Below are 20454 nucleotides of genomic sequence, written 5' to 3'. Positions count from 1 at the left end.
TCAGCGAAAGAGCAAATAGACTCCTAAACTTCAAAGTAATTCAATCACACTTCTAAAATATAAAAATAAAATAATAATATTCTTAAAAATAACTTCATTTATTTTATCGCATATGGCATGAGACTCGATTGGTTTTAAACAGTAAAATGAACTGTTTTAATTCTTTTTAACCGATATTTTCTATATGCGAAAATCATAAAATAATAATTTTTTTCATTTTAACAAAGAAAAATCAACATCGTCATTAATAGTCAAAAAAGATTTAGCTCCAAAAACATAAAGATATGTTTGCCGATAAAAAAATATATCAGTTTTTCTAAAAAAGTTTTAAATAAAAATAAAAAATAAAATTTTATGTTTATTGTACTATTTTTTTAAAATAAAAATAGAAAATAGTTTTTTATATTTTTAAAATTATAACTAAATTTTATAAGATTTTTAAAAATAAGTTTAATATGGTTTCTGTATTTTTATAAAAAGTAATTTGTTTTCAAATGAAAAAAAAAAAAAAGAGTTTTCACTCATTTATTTCAAGTCTACTCTTTATATTTAAAATGTTGCCTAAATAGAAAATAAAATATTTTTTATAAAGTAAATATTTTCTTTAAAAACTAAAAAAAAAATTTCTCTGCAAGTAAACATGTCTTAATTATTTTCTTTTTCAAACTTTGACGATATAATTGAATTATTTTAAAATTTTAAAATTTAAATATACTTTAGCCAAAATTACAAATATTTATATATGCTCTTCCAAGAAAAAAAAAAAAAGGAATAAAGTTAGTTCGGCTACTAGACTTTCTCAAGGTGGCCTTTTTTAAAATAAAACTTTGCAGCTAATTTAGTACACTGATTTATATATTTACTTCAAATTAGTATTATTATTAAATAAATAAATAAATAATACTTTAAAATTATTTAAACAGTAGCAATAATTTTATAAACTATTTTATAATTTTAATATATTAATAATAATTAATTATTTTAATTTTAATTTTAAAATTAAATTTTTTTATTATATTCACTTTCCTTTGAGAGGATATATAATTTACTCTTTTAGAGCATTTCCAATAATATTTTTTATATGTCTCTTTATTGTTAAAAAATCTCTTGAAAGTTTAATTTTTATATTATACTCCCTATAATAGAGAAAAGATATAATTTTAAAAATTTGGTCCGAGTATTTTTAATACTCGGATATGTTAAATATATAAATATTTAAATTAAAATATTTATAAATTAAAAAAAAACAATTCAACCTAAATAATAAAGTTGGAGGCAAATTATCCTTTATTCTATTCTAAAGAAACACAAACAAAAAAATAAAAATGTGACTCTTGGTGTCGCATGTCCCACGTGCCACGTGAGTTTTGTTTTATCTCCAAAACTTTGCCCACGTGCGGCCTAGCTTGCTTGATTTCCCCGAAAGTCAAGATAGCTAGTCAGCCTACCCTTGATTGCCAAACCCGGCAGAATGATAGCAAATACGCTAGCGGAAATAATTTCACGAAAGTGGCACAAAGAAACGCAAGAATTATGGAAGTGTATACTTGTATTGATTAATTCACACTAAATCTACTTACAATGAGCACACTTTCTCTCTCTACAAGCTCTCTTCCTTCATATCTTTCACACAACATGTATTAATTTACATAACTACTTCCTACAACAATCTCTACATAGAGCATCTTTCTTTGCTCTATGTAGAGCAACAACACTATTTTCCTCTATATGGCTACATTTTGGCACACCTTGTGCCCACACTCTTCTTTTATTTCTGCCCTTGTTCCCTTTTATGGACTCTCACTCTCCAGCCCTCTTCTTTCCTCTCCCTCTTTCTCTTTTCCTCTTCTTCTCTTCCAAATGATACAAGGAAGGGGTATTTATAGTCTTTTCCCCCTGTCCGCCAACATGGCCTTGTTCTGGCGTGGCCGGGAACACTGAGTAATTGGTGTGTTACCTCACGTGTGTAGGTCCTTCGCATTTGTATTCAACCAACACGGGCGTGTCCTTGGGCGTGTTGGTAAACACGGTCAGGGTTGAAACTAATACGGGAGTGTCCTTGGGCGTGTTGGTCAACACGGGCAGTGTTGAAACCAACACGGTCGTGTCCGTCCATACGGGCATTTGTTGGGCAGTTTTCGGCGCATCGGTAGCCTTCCTGGCCTGGTTGCGAGGCGGGCACGTGACATTCTCCCCTACTCAATCCGGCAACGCCCTCGTTGCCTTCTCCTCGTAAGCTCTTGGTTTCCTCCTCGAGTTGCCATAAATCACAAATCAGCTCCCAATTTGTCTCACTTCCGGGGAGTCCCTTCCTCAAGAAACTCCGTCATGGGAGGTTATTTGTATTGTGGCGTCTTACGATGGGAGATGATGTAGTCCACCTCTTTGTCCTACTGAGCCCGCACCTTCTAAAGTTCTCTTATAGACTTATCCCGGCTTGGGTCATCGTGATCCTCCTTATAAAGCTTCAACATGCTCGGGATGGATCTTGATGCCTTTGTGGAAGATCTACCTTGCTACTCTACCTTTGTTCACTACCTTTCCCACTCGTTTTATTAATGAGGAAAGGTCCATCATACCTTTTTCGGAGTCTCCAATGAAGTCCGTCGTCTTTGCCATGCCAGTATAACTTGACAAGCACTTTATCCCCGTCCTTTGAACTCCATTGGTCTCCTCTTATTGTCTGCCCGCTCCTTCACTTGCTTGAATGCCTTCTCCAAAATAGGCTCAAGCAACCTCGTCTTGCTCCTTCCATTCCTTCGCAAGCTTGAAGGCGAGTAGACTGCGGCTTGTCCAGATCAAGGCAAGAGTACCTGGTGTGTAGGGTTGCCGACCCATAACTATCCTCGAATGGACTCTTGCCTGCAGACTCACTTCTTTGCAAATTGTACAAGAATTGGGCAACATCAAGCAGCTTCGCCCAATCTCCTCACGTAGTGCCTCCAATAACTTCCGAGAGTACACTGATCCTCTCGGTTTGCCCAATCGGTTTGGGTCTCGCATGCTTTCGTAGGGTCCGGAAGTGCTAAGACAGGCTCCTCCATAATGGCCTTCTTTTAGCCTCTCAAGGCTTATTGGCACTTCGTAGACTACTCCCAAGCTCGACCCTTCCTTAATACACCCGGAGTGGCAATGGAAGAATAGCCCTTGATGAACCTCCCGATAATGGTTCACCAAACCAAGGAAAGAACTCACCTCGGTCACCTTGGTCGGCAGCTCCCAATTCTTGGATGGCCTTCACCCTTAATCCATCCATCTTTCCATCGCCAATAATACGCCTTAGGGATACCACTTCCCGTTGGGCAAATGAGCATTTTTCTCTGACATAGAGCTCATTATCCCTCAAGGCTTTCAACCCTAGCCTTTGAAGCTCTATGTACTCCTTGAATTGCCTCCTTAGTTCCTCTAACTTCAGAGGCGCCGTACGATAGGATGCAAAGGCGGGTGGTTTGGCTCCTAATTCCAGCTCGATCTCGTGGTTCACCTCTCGTCGCGAAGGAAGCTTCTTCGGCAGCTCAGGTGGCATGACATCTTCGAACTCGTCAAGCATGCCTCGGATAGGGCTTGAAAGTATAGCACCCTCAACAAGAGGACCTCCTTCCATCTTGAGGGTTGCTGGGAAGGTTGGCTCCTTCCTTTTTAATCCCTGTTTAGAGAGCATGGGGCCGATACCATCTTTTCTTGACTTAACTCCCTCTTTATCGGCACAACACAAGGTCGGCCATTCTCCATTATGCACATGGTGTTGGCGTAAGGAACTAAGAATGCCTTCACCATGTCGAGGAAGTCCATACCAAGATAAAACCGTTGGTCATTAATAAGAGCAATGGTGATATCGACCTTACCTTGCCATTGGCCTATTCGGATGTTAGTCCTCCTCGCCATGCCAATGATAGGTAGCCTCTCTGCATTTTCGCCCTTTAATGAAGCCCTTTTCCTTTTCATAAGGCAGCTTTATGGAGTTAGCCACCTCCTTCGCCATGTACCTGTATCTGCATCTGCTTCGGTATCCACCATGGCTTGAATGCTCCTACCTCCGATGTTCGTCTCCACGTACATCCGACCACGAGACTTTTGCTCCACTTTAGCTTGGATAGCATTGAGGAGTCGAAGGGAAGCAAGTCTTCATTCTTCTTCTTGCCTCTCTTCCTCGGTGATTACTAATGCTCCAAGCTTCCCACGCTTTGGACACTCATATGCACGATGATGTCCATCGCAGATGAAGCAGGCAAGCTTTCTCGGGGAAGAACTACACCTGTCTTCCTTCCTCCACTTGCCCTTATCCCTGCATGAAGCCTTACCATCCTTGGCGGAAGATTTTCCCTCTATCTCCACCACCTTCGTCACTTCCTTCGTACTTCCATCTTGGTAACAATATTACTTAAGTAGAGAGAGATACGGACTTTACCTTGATGGCGTCGTCCACTATGCTCAAAGTAACAAAATATCCTTCCAACTGTCACAAGAATTCGCCGATCTCCCTAGCACTCCTAGCCCTACCGTAGGCCTTTGGTTTAGGAGCATCGACTCTGTGAACCGTCACTACTTGCGCTCCCCCACTATTTGCCAAGGCGGTCTTGCACAAGTTAAGCTCCCTCGAGCTTATCAACCTTCTCCACGTATTGGCCAAGTAACTTGTTAAGAGCCACTTTGCAGGCACCTTGCATCTCCCTGCGAAGCTCTACATCGTCCCCCTTGGACTCTAGCTTCTCGATGCAAAGGTCCACTTCTTGTCCCTCATTGTCCCTCGAGCACATTTACGGCACCTTCCATCTCCTCGCGAAGCTCTCCGTCGTCCCCCTTGGACTTTAGCTTCTGGATGCGAAGGTCCACCTTGCATCTTCCCGCGAAGCTCTCTATCGTCCCCCCTGGACTTTGGCTTCTCGATGCGAAGGTCCACTTCTTAGGAGCCTCATAGTCCCTCGATAAACTGTCGGCGAGAATCATTTAAGGCACCTTCCATCTCCTCGCGAAGCTCTACATCGTCCCCCTTGGACTTTGGCTTCTGGATGCGAAGGTCCATGTCTTCGATCCTAACCCAATCGGACATGGCAGTCTCCCCTCGACTAGCCTTCCCTCCATCGCGCCAACCACGTCTCAGGACTTCTCCCTACGGCCCTTTTCCGCTATCCTTTCCTCCTTCCCTTAGAGGAGCGGTAGAAGTGGATTGCTCACCAACTCGGGACTTATCCCTTCAGCCCTTTCCGCTACCCTTTCCTCCTTCCCTTAGAGGAGCGGTAGAAGCGGATTGCTCACCACTTTTGGCCATTACTTCGTGCAAGAATTCTCCCAAAGAACTTACCCGCGCTATACTTCCAACTGTGGCGTGATACCAACCTGCTCTGTCTTGAACTTGGCTTTGTCTCGAACCTGCTCTGATACCAACTGTCACGTGAGTTTTGTTTTATCTCCAAAACTTTGCCCACGTGCGGCCTAGCTTGCTTGATTTCCCTGAAAGTCAAGATAGCTAGTCAGCCTACCCTTGATTGCCAAACCCGGCAGAATGATAAGCGGAAGTAATTTCACGAAAGTGGCACAAAGAGACGCAAGAATTGTGGAAGTGTATACTTATATTGATTAATTCACACTAAATCTACTTACAATGAGCACACTTTCTCTCTCTACAAGCTCTCTTCCTTCATATCTTTCACACAACATGTATTAATTTATATAACTACTTCCTACAACAATCTCTACATAGAGCATCTTTCTTTGCTCTATGTAGAGCAACAACACTATTTCCCTCTATATGGCTACATTTTGGCACACCTTGTGCCCACACTCTTCTTTTATTTCTGCCCTTGTTCCCTTTTATGGACTCTCACTCTCCAGCCCTCTTCTTTCCTCTCCCTCTTTCTCTTTTCCTCTTCTTCTCTTCCAAATGATACAAGGAAGGGGTATTTATAGTCTTTTCCCCCTGTCCGCCAACATGGCCGTGTTTCTGGCCGTGTCGGGGAACAGTGCAGGGTAATTGGCGTGTTACCCTCGTGGCGTGTTACAAGCTTGGTCCTTCGCATTTGTATTCAACCAACACGGGCGTGTCCTTGGGCGTGTTGGTAAACACGGTCAGGGTTGAAACTAACACGGGAGTGTCCTTGGGCGTGTTGGTCAACACGGGCAGTGTTGAAACCAACACGGCCGTGTTCGTCCATACGGGCATTTGTTGGGCAGTTTTCGGCGCATCAGTAGCCTTCCTGGCCTGGTTGCGAGGCGGGCACGTGACACACGAGAGTCCCATCCTATTTTAAGAATACAAAACTATTTGATAAAATACTAAACCAACCAAATCTATCATAAATTACTCAGAGTTCACTTCAGCTCGAAATTCATATATAATCAGGGGTCCCACCTCCCAAACTTGTAAAAGATTAAATAAATTTTACTGATATCGTTCACACTCAATTTTTACTCATGTTTACTAATGTTATTCATATTTCAAATTTTGTCCTACTAAAGTCTTAAATATATCTCCTCCCTATATTTAAATTTGCATATATTATTGTAGATTGGGTATTATTTGTCATTAGAATCAAATAATAATGCATATTTTTGAGTCAGGTATTATTATGTATAATCATAATTGTCTAAATATACTCCAAATTATATCGCTTTATTTAACAGAAAAGTAAATTCTTAAAATAATAGTGAGAATAAGTAATTATATTTATTATTTTATCTATTTGATTTTTATGATTTATTGTCAAAAATTACTAGAAAATAAATTATATCAACGATCGCTAAATTTAATATATAATTTTAATTTAATTTACATTAATCATTGAACTTCAACTATATACTATTCCGAGATTGATATATTACAAAAATAGCAATAAAAAAGAGAATGATAATAAAAGAGATGAATCTCTCAATAATAGGTGATTAAATCAAAAGCAATAAAATTTAGTGACTAAAATAATTCAGATTAAAACTTTATGATAATAAATAGAGATTAAATGTAAAACTTAGTAATTATTAGTATAACTACCCAAAAAGCACAAATAGAGAGCATGAAGAATTGTATAGTAAATACAAATTAATCAAAATACATTCTTAAAAATATAAACTTCAATTGTGTAATTTTCAAGAAAAAAAAAAAGGAAAAAGAAAAAACTACATCAATTCCCAAAGTGTATTTGTCCAATGAACAAGTGAACCTTTATTGTTATTGAAACATTATAGGTGGAAATGGTGTATCAAATATTAAAATGAAATGTACTAAAAAATACATAAATGAAATGATAATAGTATTTTTTAGCTTAATTAAGGTTTCGAGTTCAAATTTTAAATATATAGTTATATTAAAATTCTTGAGAAAGTATTTTACCGCCCGTAAAAATTTTATCCGGCACGCTCTAAATAACTCTAGATATATGTATATCAGAAAAAGATATTAAAATCAGATGTGAGAGTGACTGTAGCATGCGTGTACTATCACTTTTATTACCTAAAATTAAACATGTGAGTTTGCAATTCTTGTAGGGTCCTTCTTTGTCACCCACCAATCATTCTGGCCTCTTCTATTTTCCTCCCATTTGGAATCCAAACTCACATGTGATTTTCAATTATAATTATCCTGTCGGTCTAATAATTTCATTTTCAATCCTCAATTATTGTAATTGTAGTTTTCTTTATGTGAATATTGAGTATGTCTTTATGTTGTTTTTGTAAGTGTTTTTGTAAGTAACACTGTGAATCTGAGAATAAACATATGTCTTTTTTAAAAAAAATTAACGTTATTATCTTTTTAAGTTCAACGAGTGAACTCTTAGAATAGTTTCAACTTGGTAGTTACTAATATTTTTATCTTTTTATTCAAATTATATAATATAATTCTTTTGAACATAGTATAATTGATCTCAATCTTGTGTTATTACAAACTATTTTAATGATAACTATAAATATTACATAAAAAATAAAATAAATAAAATATGAAAAATTATGTTAAAATGAATATAGGAAAGAGACATGTCTCATTCATTACATGAATCTCACTTCAAAATTATTGGAGCTAGGTGGCACAAGCATAAGGGTCTCAACTGCAAAATTATAAATATTAGATATAATATATATAAATGCAAAACCTTTATAATACAAAAAGATTCTTGTCTAGATTTGATTGATATCTTTATTTATATACTAAACCGATAGATATTTAATATATATTTATTAGTTTTAAATAATAAAATATTTATTAATTATTCAACACTTATAATAGGCTTAATTACAAAAAACATCCTAAATTTTGCACTTGTTATCAAATCTAGCATGTACTATTTAGATTTTCAATTTTAATGTCAAGCTTTAACATTGATTTTAATTTTACCTTGGGTGAAATTATCAATAGAATTTATTGACGTGGCATGAACTCCGACGACAATAATAAAAAAAGAGGAATTGAACAAGTACTCTAACTATTAATATATTGTCGTTTAAACACATAAGATTAATGAAAATTCAAAGTTAAGAAAAGAAAAAGATTAATTTATGTACTTAAATGATAATATTTTAATAATGAAATGAGTCAACGGCTCTAATATTTACTCGATTCTTTTTTATTGTTGTCGTAGTTCACGCTAAGTTAGCAAATTTAACAGATAATTTAATTGAATACTAAAATTGAAATTAATTTTAAATATAGTGCTGAAATTAAGAATTTAAAAACTATATGCTAGATTTGTAACAAGTTAAATTTCATATTTTTTTAGCAATAAGCCCTCATAATATGTATTACTCTTATTTGTTGTGGTGTATACATTAAGTTTAAATAAGAATTTTTATATAATATATTGTACATATTGACATAGAATTTCACATAGGTTGTCAGATTATAGACTACTCACTATCTCTCTAATTCTTGTTCTTTCGGATTTTATTTCAAGCAGCTACTGGTGGCTCTTCCACCAGCAACCTCCTTAGTGGTCGTTTATGGCTTTTTTTTGTTCTTTTGTTTATGCTTATATCATCTTCTTTTTTTAATTATAGATTATGCCTTAGTGAACTTAGATGTGCGTATTACTAGTGCTTTTATAGTTTTTTCTTACACAAGTTTTGTATGTTCTGGCTTCTTCCAGAGATAGTAGTGCGACTTTGTTTGTCGTTCAAGCTCGTCGGATTCTTAAAGGAGTACATTGCCTGGCAGATGTGGGTAAGGGAAAGAAAAAGTTGTTGGAGTCGCAGTGGAGAAAAGGAAGGAGTCGATCTTTTTCCATATTGATTGTCATGTTCACTCTATTTCTCCAAAAGCAAAAGAAATGTATTGGTTACGCTAACAACGGTAGGTCGAACTTTCTCTACCGTTTCTATTTGCCTATGATGGATGTGCTTTACTATCTCAAATTTTATGTTTTTGTTGATTTGGTTCAAATCCTAGGAGTTCTCTAGTGATTGGGTGCAATAGAAGGATTGAAGATGTGAATTTGGTCTCCCACGTCGAAGGAGCTATTGAAGATGGAGATGGAGAAAGATAGTCTTGGCAATATGTGGATTTTTCAAGGACTAGATTGCATTTTATCTGCGTTTGTGACAGAGCCGATTTATGTTTGGGCTGTAAGCTCCAAGCTCATGGGTTTAATGGGTTTTGACCCTTTCTTATTAAACCTTCTAATTTTAATGTTTATGTTTGGGCCTTAGGCATTTTGTGGGTTTGGCAACGGTGATTTTTTTCTCTTGTATTCCATTTTCCTGTCTAATCTTTTCAGATCTTTGAGCCTTCTATTCTATCCAGCAACTTTTAATTGTTAAAAAAAAAAAAAAAAAAAGACAAAATCTTACCTCTAAAATTCAAGATTATAACAAAAAATGCATTCATATTCTCATACTAGTAATAATATTTCAGAAAATAAATAAATTCGAGTCTCGGTATCCTCATTTATAATTAAAAGAAAACTATTCTAGAAAAATTCATAAATTAACATCATAATGATTTACTTTAGAGTTAATTGTTTTTGTTTTCTCTTTTGATGCAGCACTCTTGTAATGAATTAGGCGTATTGATCTTTGTTCAGAAGGTTTTTTTTTTTTTTTTTTTCCAAATTGGGAATATTTAGAAGTCTAGTTTATGCATTTTTAATTTTGTTATCTCAAGTCTTTTGTTTGAGTATCTGCTGGGTATGTCCTTCAACTATGTATTAAAGTGGGTACGGTTTGATTAATTAACTAAACTATCACCACAAATAAAATTGATCGATCATTTCAGTTTTAGATATTCTTAAATTAAAATAAAAAGATAAAATATTAATATATTTAACTAAAAAAATGGCTCGATTAATCAGCAATTTTTTGATTAAAAAGAAAAAGAAATTAAGAAAGAAACAAATAAGAAATATGATACTATAGAGGTATCATAATTGAAAAAATTAACTATGGAATTGTTATGATATATGAGTTCTTGTGCTCGTGTCATGTCTTCTTATGTGACTAATTTTCCATTTTCATATTGCTAGCTTGTTACTATTTGGCTGATACAGCAATTTTACGTAAGAAGCTTAGAAGTTAGATTAAACCTCAAATTTGCTAAAAAAGAAAAAGAAAACCCCAAGTCAAATGGGAACAAGGGTATTTAAATTAAAATAATTTTTGTATGATTTAACTTTTGAAAGTAAAATAGAACCCTCATCGATAGTAAAGAAATTAAACAGACTTATTCCATAATAATATTTTAAGATTTCCAAAAATTATGATTTGCAAAGCTACTATTACTATGGCAGATAGTTAAACTGGAAGAAATTGGTTGAGAAATAAAAATAAAGCAAACATAAATAGCATGAAAGACTGATGTCTCAAATTTAATACTCGCAAGTATACGAACCGAATGATAGTACAGACAAGTACACCATGAGGTCGATTTCACAATAAACTGTAGCGCATATACTATAAAGGCCAACTATCACATAAAAATACTTAAAAATAAATCTAAACACTTTAACCCAATAATTTGAAAATAGTTTTAAAGATTTATAAAAAAAAAATTAAATTTTTCTACAAATGAAATGTGTAATATAAACTATATGATAAAGCAACATTTAGTCTAGTTTATACTTAGTAATCCTTTTATTTTTCTTTAAGTTCAAATCTAATGAATGAGACGGTGATATGCTTTTTTCTTAAGTCATTCAAGCTAATAATGCAACCTAAGTTCCTTATACCAATATTGTATAAGATTTTCATACCAAATATTATTATTAAATTGATACGATGATCAATCAATAATAATATATTAAACTAATACAACTATGTAGGTAAAGAAATTATTCATTAAACTTATAATATATAAAGTTCATACATAAGTAAAAAGCCAAACTAAACACTTATGGAATTTAGTTTGACATACTTAATTCAATTATTATTGTAATTAAGTAGAAAGACAAAAAAAAAAAAATAGAAAATTAAAACTCCCTCAAAATCTAGAAGTTCTTCAAGGGATGAAGAAAATTGATCATACTCTCCACGTCCTGAAAAGCTTCTATAATCCTTGAAAGAATAATACAAAAATTAACTAAATGTTGTAGAAGACGAATTGCAGAGAATTTACGTGGAGAAATATAATAGAATGATCCTCTTTTATTTAACTGATCTCTACTTTTTGTAGAGATTTCTTTTTTAGAGTCATTTTCTAAACATAACATGATATAATTATCCTTTTAATTATTTTAAATAAAATAAACAACTTAAAAAAATAATTATTCTTAATTACATATAACTAATTAATTTTTTCTTTCGTGGATCTTGATAAATTCATCTAGGCTCGCAATTTTGATAGTCCAGTATATTTATTCCAAGCCTTTTACAGCCGAAATCCAATTAAAGTCTATTTATGTATTTTTTTTTGCATATATTCTCTTTCTTTGGCTATTGTCGCATGAAATTAGACAATAAAAACAATGTGAGACAATAAGCATATATTTTTATATATTATGTATATAAAACATTACCAATAAATTATTAAGATATATTAATTATTTATATATAATACGTACCTATCAACCACCTTTCACCAGCAGAGGAGTTTGGAAGCAGAGAGAGGATCAACTATTTGGCCATTAGACTACTGTTCCATTGCAACCGAATTTCCATTGCCAAGGTTACTTATTATGGCATTGGCTTTCTCCCTCAGAACAAACTTTTGCACCTTTCCGTTGAAATTCACAGGTAGATCTCCAAAAACTATAGTCTTAGGAACCATATAGTCAGGCAATTGAGCACCAATAAACTCGATAATTTCTTTAACATTAGCATCAGACCCATCTTTTATTTTAACAAATGCACAAGGTACCTCATTCAAAACAACATCAGATTTTCCGACAACAGCTGCTTCTAAAACTTTAGGATGACTTAACAAAGCAGCTTCTACTTCTAATGTACTTATAGTCTCTCCTTCGGTGACAATAATATCCTTTGCACGATCTTTCATTTGTATGCTACCATCTGGGTGCCTGATTCCAAGGTCTTTTGTATGATACCATCCTCCACTAAAAGCTTCTTGGGTTGCTTCTACATTGTTAAAATATCCTGACATCAAAATATTGCTCCTGAACATGACTTCTCCTACAGTTTTCCCATCATGGGGTACACTCTTCATGGTATTTGGATCTTTTACATCAACCCCTTCAATCAGAATGTTGTGCAATCCTTCAGAACTTTTAATTTTTTCTTGTTCATCTGATTCAAGTTTCCATGGCCTAACAATTGCCGGACCCAGTACCTCTGTCATACCATAACCATCAGCAACATTAAATCCTAGTTCTTCAACCTTCTTGAGAATCTGAGAGTTTAGTAATGCACCAGCTACGATAACATTCACTTTCTTGCTTGGAATCTGCCTGTGTTCATCACTAGGCTGTGCAGAATTTGCAAGAATATTCAATATATAAGGTGCACCACATAAATGAGTTACCTTGTGAAGTAATATTGCATCAGAAATTACTTTAGCCGAGACATTTCTGATGCAAACATTAGTACCACCAACAGCAGCCATTGCCCAAGTCAGGCACCAGCCATTGCAGCGAAACATGTCCACTGTCCATAGAAATACTGGCATTCGCCTCATATCACATCTGAATATTTCTGCCAATGAATTCAAATAGGCAGCTCTGTGGCTATACACAACACCTTTAGGATTCCCAGTTGAGCCTGAAGTATAATTCACTGAAATCGGATCGCATTCATTGTTCGGTTTTATTACTTCAAAATCAGCTTTTCCCATTGTAAGAAGAGAATCATAATCCAAGTGACATGGTGACTTGTAGTTATTGGTCATTGAAGAAGTTTCTTGCTCGCACTTATCATTGATTAGTATTAGCTGTGGAGGGTTGCCTTTCCTTGTAGACAATAATATGTTAAATGCCTGGAGGGCAAGATTTCCATATTGATAATCCACAAAAATTAATTTGGGCTTTAGTTGTTGTAATACCAACGCTAATGTGGTTGCATCCAACCTGGTGTTGAGTGTAGAAAGTACTGCTCCCGCCATTGGAACACTAAAATGCAGTTCATATAATGCCGGAACATTAGGGGCCAAAGTTGCGACCTGCTTATGCAGCAAAGCTGGAGATGTTAATATTTCGAGCATAGTTAAACATGTAAATCTTTAAACAATATTAAATTTATCACTTGATACAATTATTTAATGAACAAAATAAAGTAGAAATTCACTTCATTTATTTTAACTCCAGCCCTCAACAACTCAATTACAAAATGAATTAGATTAGAAGGAATACTACAATAAAATTATTGAAAATTTGTGTTAAATTTATTTAATATGCCAAAACTATACCTTGTTCTGCATTTATATGCATTAATTCACGAGAAAATATATCTTTCATTTAATAAATATGAAAAACAAAAATAAGAACATTGTTAAATTTTTGTGGATGATCTTGTTCTCTTTCTTATCCTAATTACCCTTTTATCTATAAAAATAAGAACAATAAGACTTTTCATTATTTTTTATTTAATTAATTTCTTTTCAAATAAGGACTTAATAGCACCATCTTACATAAATCTAGAGTCTCAATAGCACATGATTTTACTTGAGTGACATAATTGCAAGACATAATATAGTTAAGAGGCTAAATTACAAATTGTACCTAAGATTTAAATTTTGAATCTCCACTTATTTTTAGCAATGAGTCTATTAACAAGAATTTAATAGCAAAAATTCACATAATTTATTTCGGAGCCGAATAACATAGTTTTTACTTGAAGGATATAATAGCATAAAGTAATAAAGTTAATGGGCTACATTTTGGGTTTTGCCTATTTTAAAATAGAAGCATGGTCATTTATAGCTATTGATTCTATATATCAGGAGTTTTTGTGAATATGAATGCATTATATACTAAGATTGAACACAAATCGGTCCAGTTCATATTAAAAGTTATGGATATAGTACCATAATTTGGAACTTTTGAACCAGAAGAACTAAAATTGTACTAAATATAATATAAAGAATAATTACTCTCGCGGTGTCCGAACTTTATAAAGTCTAACAATCGAGTGCTAAACTTTTTTTTATTACAATTTGGTAGTTGAATTTATAAATTGATTTTAGCATATTATATCCAAGTATCCCAAAACCAAACGCCAACATAGAAGGAATTTATCATAACAAATTGTTGAGTTGGATTATGAAATATAAAAAGACATTAACACCCTCAACCTTTATCTAGAAAGAGAGACATTTAGGGATTTTGACCATTTCATATCATTTACACCAATTTTCTTTTACATCTCATTTTCTTGCTTCTCTCTACTATAAAATAATGGAGAATATTATCTATTTATGCTTTTGTGAGATTAAACTATACTGAAATATTTTATTCTTATAGTATGTTCTTGATATTTTAGTTATAATTTATACCAAAATCAAACCAAGTCCCTGATTACGATTCGGACAGAGATTAACAGATTTATATTCATTCCGGCAATTAAATATATATGAAGTAGAGAATGTTTAAAATGAAATCTAAAGAACAAGTTTGCTGTGTCATTTCTGAGTTCCAGTACGCAATTTGACAAAATTGAAGTTAGTGGGTAGGGATCCAGAAAGTGGACTTTTACTTTGCTTTTGCTTTGTTATTTTGTTTGTTTTCTATTATATATTATTCGTTTCATTTTCTTAATTGATGTAAAATTTCAGGCGCTTAAATTGGAATTGCATGTCATAAAAGTCCATGAATTGATATTGGATATCTTTATTTTTTCCCCTAACTTTATTGTATTATATTGATGAATTTAATTGGCAATTGAATAAGACTTTGCTGGCTCATTAAAGACTTGTCATAAATCATGATAGTTCATTTCTAGAATATTAAACCGTCCACATCAATTTAATACTACCCTAAAAACATGATGGACCAAGGGAAAGAAAATAATATAGAATTGTACCCAAGAAACATATTGTAAAGACCAAGACTTTTTGGAGTTGACGTAGTTACAAGGCTTCCTTTTCACCTATCTTTGCTAAAGGGATGGAGAACCAATTAGAAAACCCTACAAACTATAACATCATATATAGTTCAATCTATATGCTTTTCCTGTATTAGATTCTAATATTCGAGACATTATTCAATTTCATTTATAATCTTATTTCTTCTGTTATCCTAATCGTATCTTGAATACTCGAATAATGAATATGAAGATATATAAATGTATATAGTTATTCTTGTATATTTTTATTATTTTATTGAAAAATATATATTTTCTTGTTTTTAACTAGAGAAATTGATTAACCATCTAAATTTTTTGAATTAATCATGGATGAACATAAAGAAAGCCAATAAGAACTTCTAAGAATCATGCATTCAAATGTTCTTGGTACTGTATATATGCACTGCATGGACATGTATATATAAACATGAAAATAAATTAAGAAATAGAGAGCAGTTAAAGAAAAAAAAAAGAAGATAAAACTGAAGAACTTACAATATCACCAGAGCTAAGTCCCAAGTACTGGACAAGAGCAGAAGCAACTTTGACACATCTTTCATAAGTTTCTTTCCAAGAAAATCTAACAGAAGCACCATAGACGATGGAAGTCTTGTCTCTGTAAACGGTAGCTGCTCTTTGTAGGAAGCTTATTGGTGTTAAAGGTACATAATTTGCAGAGCAATGAAGAAGGCCCTCCATTGCTTATGGTCTTCCTATTCAATGTCAAGTAATCCTATGAACTTTATATACAAAAATAAAACAGTGGGGAATTAATCGATGTCCAAGTCAGCCCATAGTCATTATATTAAGTGGGAAAATAAATAAAGATACTATATATATGATAATGAAGCAAGGATGAGGACGGCACGTAATTCGCCCGCCCTTTTTATTTTTTATTTTACACCATGTTTTTCATGAAGTCTTTTTACTGTAGAAACAACATTTTAATGATTCAGAAAGTTTATGTTAGTTTCAGATTTTGAGATTTTACTGTATAATGTCAAGACTTAATTGTACAGCAAGACCAGATTATAAATTAAGGACAATAATAATAACTAAGAATTTTCTCATTAATGATTCAGATTTATTGACAGATGGTTGGAGGCTTGTGGTACAGTGATGAAGAAGTCAACTTGACTTTGCAAGGCAATGAAATCTTTTCTGAGCTGGAATAACAATTAAATCATAATTATGGAAATCAACTGATCGCTAATTATATAACAATAAGGACATCGATACAGGATAATCAAGATTCTGATCCAGAAAAGTTAGGATATCAACAACCAGAAATCTCAGAAGTTATAGGACCCCAGTGCACTAAGATCAGGATATCACTTCCAAACAAGAAAAACGTCAGGGTATTAAAGTAGTAATTTCTATAATACATTTATCTTTCACCGTCGACGTTTGTTTTTCAAAATATAACAGATTAATACAATTGATACACGATAACTAAAATAATGAATTGAATAATGAGCTTTATCGCAGCAAAAAAACCACGCATAATTTGTTTATATTTGAATCTAGATAAATATGAGAGATTAATCATAAAATTTCAAATTTAGTTTATGACTCTTGCCTTTTTATTTTAATAGTTATTACTATAAAAGTGAAATGAAGCAAAATGATATATTAGCAAAAATCAAGCTCATGGAATTAGCTCGGATAATACAATATTGTGTATAAAAATATTTTATATATTTAGTATTGGATGATTGATACATAATCTATCATTATATGTAAGAATGTTTTATATTTTAATATTAAATGATTACCACATATACTCTATCATTTAAAATTAATAAATATGTCATTTTCTTATTTATTGCGGTATATACATGAAACTTTAATAAAAAATTTCCGACAGACAAAAATGAATGTAGTAGTGAACTGAAAAATCACTAAGCTTTATTTTACTGAAAAGGAAAATACAAAGATATTTGATTTAATGTTCTATATATCTGAATGGAGACAAACTTGAGAGTTTTATCACTATCTTTTATAATTATTTCGTGACTTTATTTTTTATTTATTTAATATTTTATTAAAAAAGATAAATTTTACAAAAATAGAAGAACATATTAATAAAAACCAAGTCTGCTCATGTCAATCCGAACAATGTAGGAAGACTGATTATAACTTTTGCAATTAAATAAACGTGGCAATCTTAACGCGACGTCTATTTGAAATAGCTCAACTAATTCCAGCGTCACATAAATAAAATTATACTAAATTTTTTAATTTATGCTTTGAATTATAAAAAATTATAATTTTTTTTCAGAAATTATCAAAAATTTAAAAAATAATGCTAAATTTACAAAAAATGCTAGAATTCATATATATATATTTGAAACTATATATAAAACCACTTGGATGTCTGGTAGTTTTTCCATGTGAAATTAGCTCTACTCCTCAAACCAAGCCTCACAGTAGCTCATATATTGCAAGCTTCAACAAAATATTATAGTTTATATTAAATAAGTGAAAAATATAAATCCAATTTTAAATTCTCGTTCTTTGTCAACTCATCACGTTGCCATATTTAATAATAATAATATTTTACTAGGATAATTTAAAAATTATGATTTATATATATACCTAATTTTTTTATCAGAAAACAAAGAAACATTTTAATCAAATACAAAATAGTACTAATATAATTTGAAAGAAAAGAAAAATGCATCTACAATAAAGAGAAAAAAACTAGCGTATTCTGAAATACTATTAACAAAACAAAACCTATTAGGCTTTCCTATATTACGTAAAAAAAAAAGAAAAATATAAATTTTATTTTATTAAGAATTTATACCTTTTTACTCGAATTAAGATCTTTTATACATATTTTATGATATTTTTTTACTCTATTAAATTTTTATATCTTTATTCAGAATTATTGTATTTTTAATTAAAATAAAATTAAAAATATAACAATTTAACCAAAATAAATAAAAATTAAATAGCTCAAAATTGAAAGTTGTATTTTGCCAAAAATAAAAACTATAGGCAACACCAATGTGACATGAAAAAAGAAAATTAAGAAAGATAAAACTAAAAAAACTTTAATTTTATTTATTAGACCATCTAAATCGTGCTATTTATTTTAAAGAATATAATTTTTATGATAAAAATATTTAAATATAAATTTTTGTTATTTAAATATAATATACTCCTTATCTTTTATTATTTATCTTATTTTTATTTTTATAGCATTAACAGTTTTAATTTTTTTTTTATCAATAAAAAAATAAAAATAGTAAATAAAAATAAAAATTAATGCATAGAAAGTTGTAGAACATTTATTAAATATAAAGTAAAAAATGAATTTTAGTTTTTCATATATAGAGAGTCAAATTGACTCTCGTTTATATTAAAAAATAAATAATATATTGGAATGTCATTTTATATTATGATTTTTTAAAATTAAAAATTTGACATATATAAAAAATGTAATATTCCCACGCATTAATAACCCATTTGACAATTTTGCAGACTCCAACTCACAGCTTCCATATAACTTAATTAAGCGGTATTACAATGCCTGAATTAGTAAATGTTACTTCAACTTGCCACATACTTCACGGTGTAGAAACCACTAAACATTTCCAAAATGGAAAGATCCACCCAAATTTAATGCCTTAAGCGGTGCAACGTTTACTTGTCTCCACACAATCCGCCGGATACGGCTCTTCAAAAAGAAAAGAAAAACAGCACGGAATAAGCAACCTTTCTACACGCCCGGCCATGTGGAACAGTTAGCCATTTCTGTGTTCACTCCTTAGCCGAAACATAAATATTGTTCAAGTCTTTCCCTTCATTAAAATATGCATTTAAAAGTGCTCCCGGTTCAGACTTTCATTTACCCTTTTCTTCTTAACTTACACTGTATTTGGTAATGTTATTTAGCAGACCGGTGATAACGATATCATAAGCCAGTTTCTGGGTACAGTGCTAAGTACTGCACATTTTCGGCTAATTATTCATGCTGTTGAGACTTAGAGATCATGGCAACGCGGGATAACGGGCGGCCTCTACCAAAATTCAGCGAATTGGACGATAATCCTGCCTCGGCAGAAAGGTACACAGTGATATTTAGCAAGGCTATGGATGAGAAAAAGACTTATTCTGCTACTGGAAATGAAACACCAAAAAACAGAGGCAGCAAATGCAAGAAACCTATATGAATACATCATCAATTTCTTGCTTTAAAGAGAGAAAGAAAGAAACATCTAATAGGCTTAGTCTAATGGTAACACATAACTTAATTTGAATAAAGTACTTCCTTTATTTGTAAATCAATATATAAAAAAAAGAAAATTATACAGTCAATATTTAAATTATATTATTCGAAAGTTTGTAGATGAGACGATAAAAATCTTTTTTAACTTAATTAAAATATCAAATTCGACCCTTGAACATGCTTCCATTAAAACTTTTGGTTTAGTATTCTTTTATCAATAAGTATTAAGTTAATTAGATGCAAAGAAGATATTACCCTTTATATTTTCTATTACATACAACATTATTTATACTATGTAGCAATCTCCCCATTATAGAATATGAATTAAACCTTTCTAAAATTGTTTCCATGGGCCATTTCTGATTGTATGATACAAGAAAGTTATGAAGATCTATGAAATTCTTCCTTTCCTCAAGTCATATCATAAATCAATCTTAGGGATATGCAATAATTCTAACTACTTTCTTCGTTCCATCAAAGACAGGGTTTAATTTAAATTGGACGATTTGATTCAATCTTTTAAGTTGCATCATTGAGAAAAAAAAGAAGGAAAGTCAGTGTTTTAAGAGTTTTCTTTTTAAATTATTAACTGGCTCTAACTGGAGTTTGGAATTGAGATCTTGGGTTTCTTTTATTATTAATATATTAGCTTCAATTAGGGTTTAAAATTGAAAGTTTATATTCTTGAATATAATTCTAATACCAATTTACTTATACCTAGTTGGTGCAAAGGTTGTTTAATAGTATAGAATTTTTCAACTGGATTAAAACTTTTATGGTCTTGAATTCTG

General features: G+C 32.1%; 1 protein-coding gene across 3 annotated transcripts; it reads right to left on the bottom strand.

Moving 5' to 3' along the window:
- Positions 1-11274: 11274 nt before the first annotated feature.
- LOC8268746 (butanoate--CoA ligase AAE1-like) lies at positions 11275-16199 on the bottom strand. Of its 3 annotated transcripts, none has more exons than XM_048373526.1 (3): positions 15922-16199; positions 11976-13525; positions 11275-11469 (listed from the first exon to the last, which is right to left on the bottom strand). In XM_048373526.1, the coding sequence occupies exons 1-2, from the start codon at positions 16123-16125 to the stop codon at positions 12044-12046; spliced, it is 1686 nt and encodes a 561-aa protein (XP_048229483.1). In that variant the 5' UTR covers positions 16126-16199; the 3' UTR covers positions 11275-11469; positions 11976-12043. The 3 variants fall into 3 exon arrangements, with proteins under 3 accessions (XP_048229483.1, XP_048229484.1, XP_048229482.1); XM_048373527.1 differs by having other exon boundaries at positions 11275-11461; XM_048373525.1 differs by lacking the exon at positions 11275-11469 and adding an exon at positions 11667-11857.
- Positions 16200-20454: the final 4255 nt, after the last annotated feature.

The sequence above is a fragment of the Ricinus communis genome, chromosome 5, assembly GCF_019578655.1.
Source record: "Ricinus communis isolate WT05 ecotype wild-type chromosome 5, ASM1957865v1, whole genome shotgun sequence".
Classification (NCBI taxonomy): Eukaryota; Viridiplantae; Streptophyta; class Magnoliopsida; order Malpighiales; family Euphorbiaceae; genus Ricinus; species Ricinus communis.
Note: the sequence above shows the minus strand (reverse complement) of the source record. Positions and strands in the feature narration are given on the sequence as shown.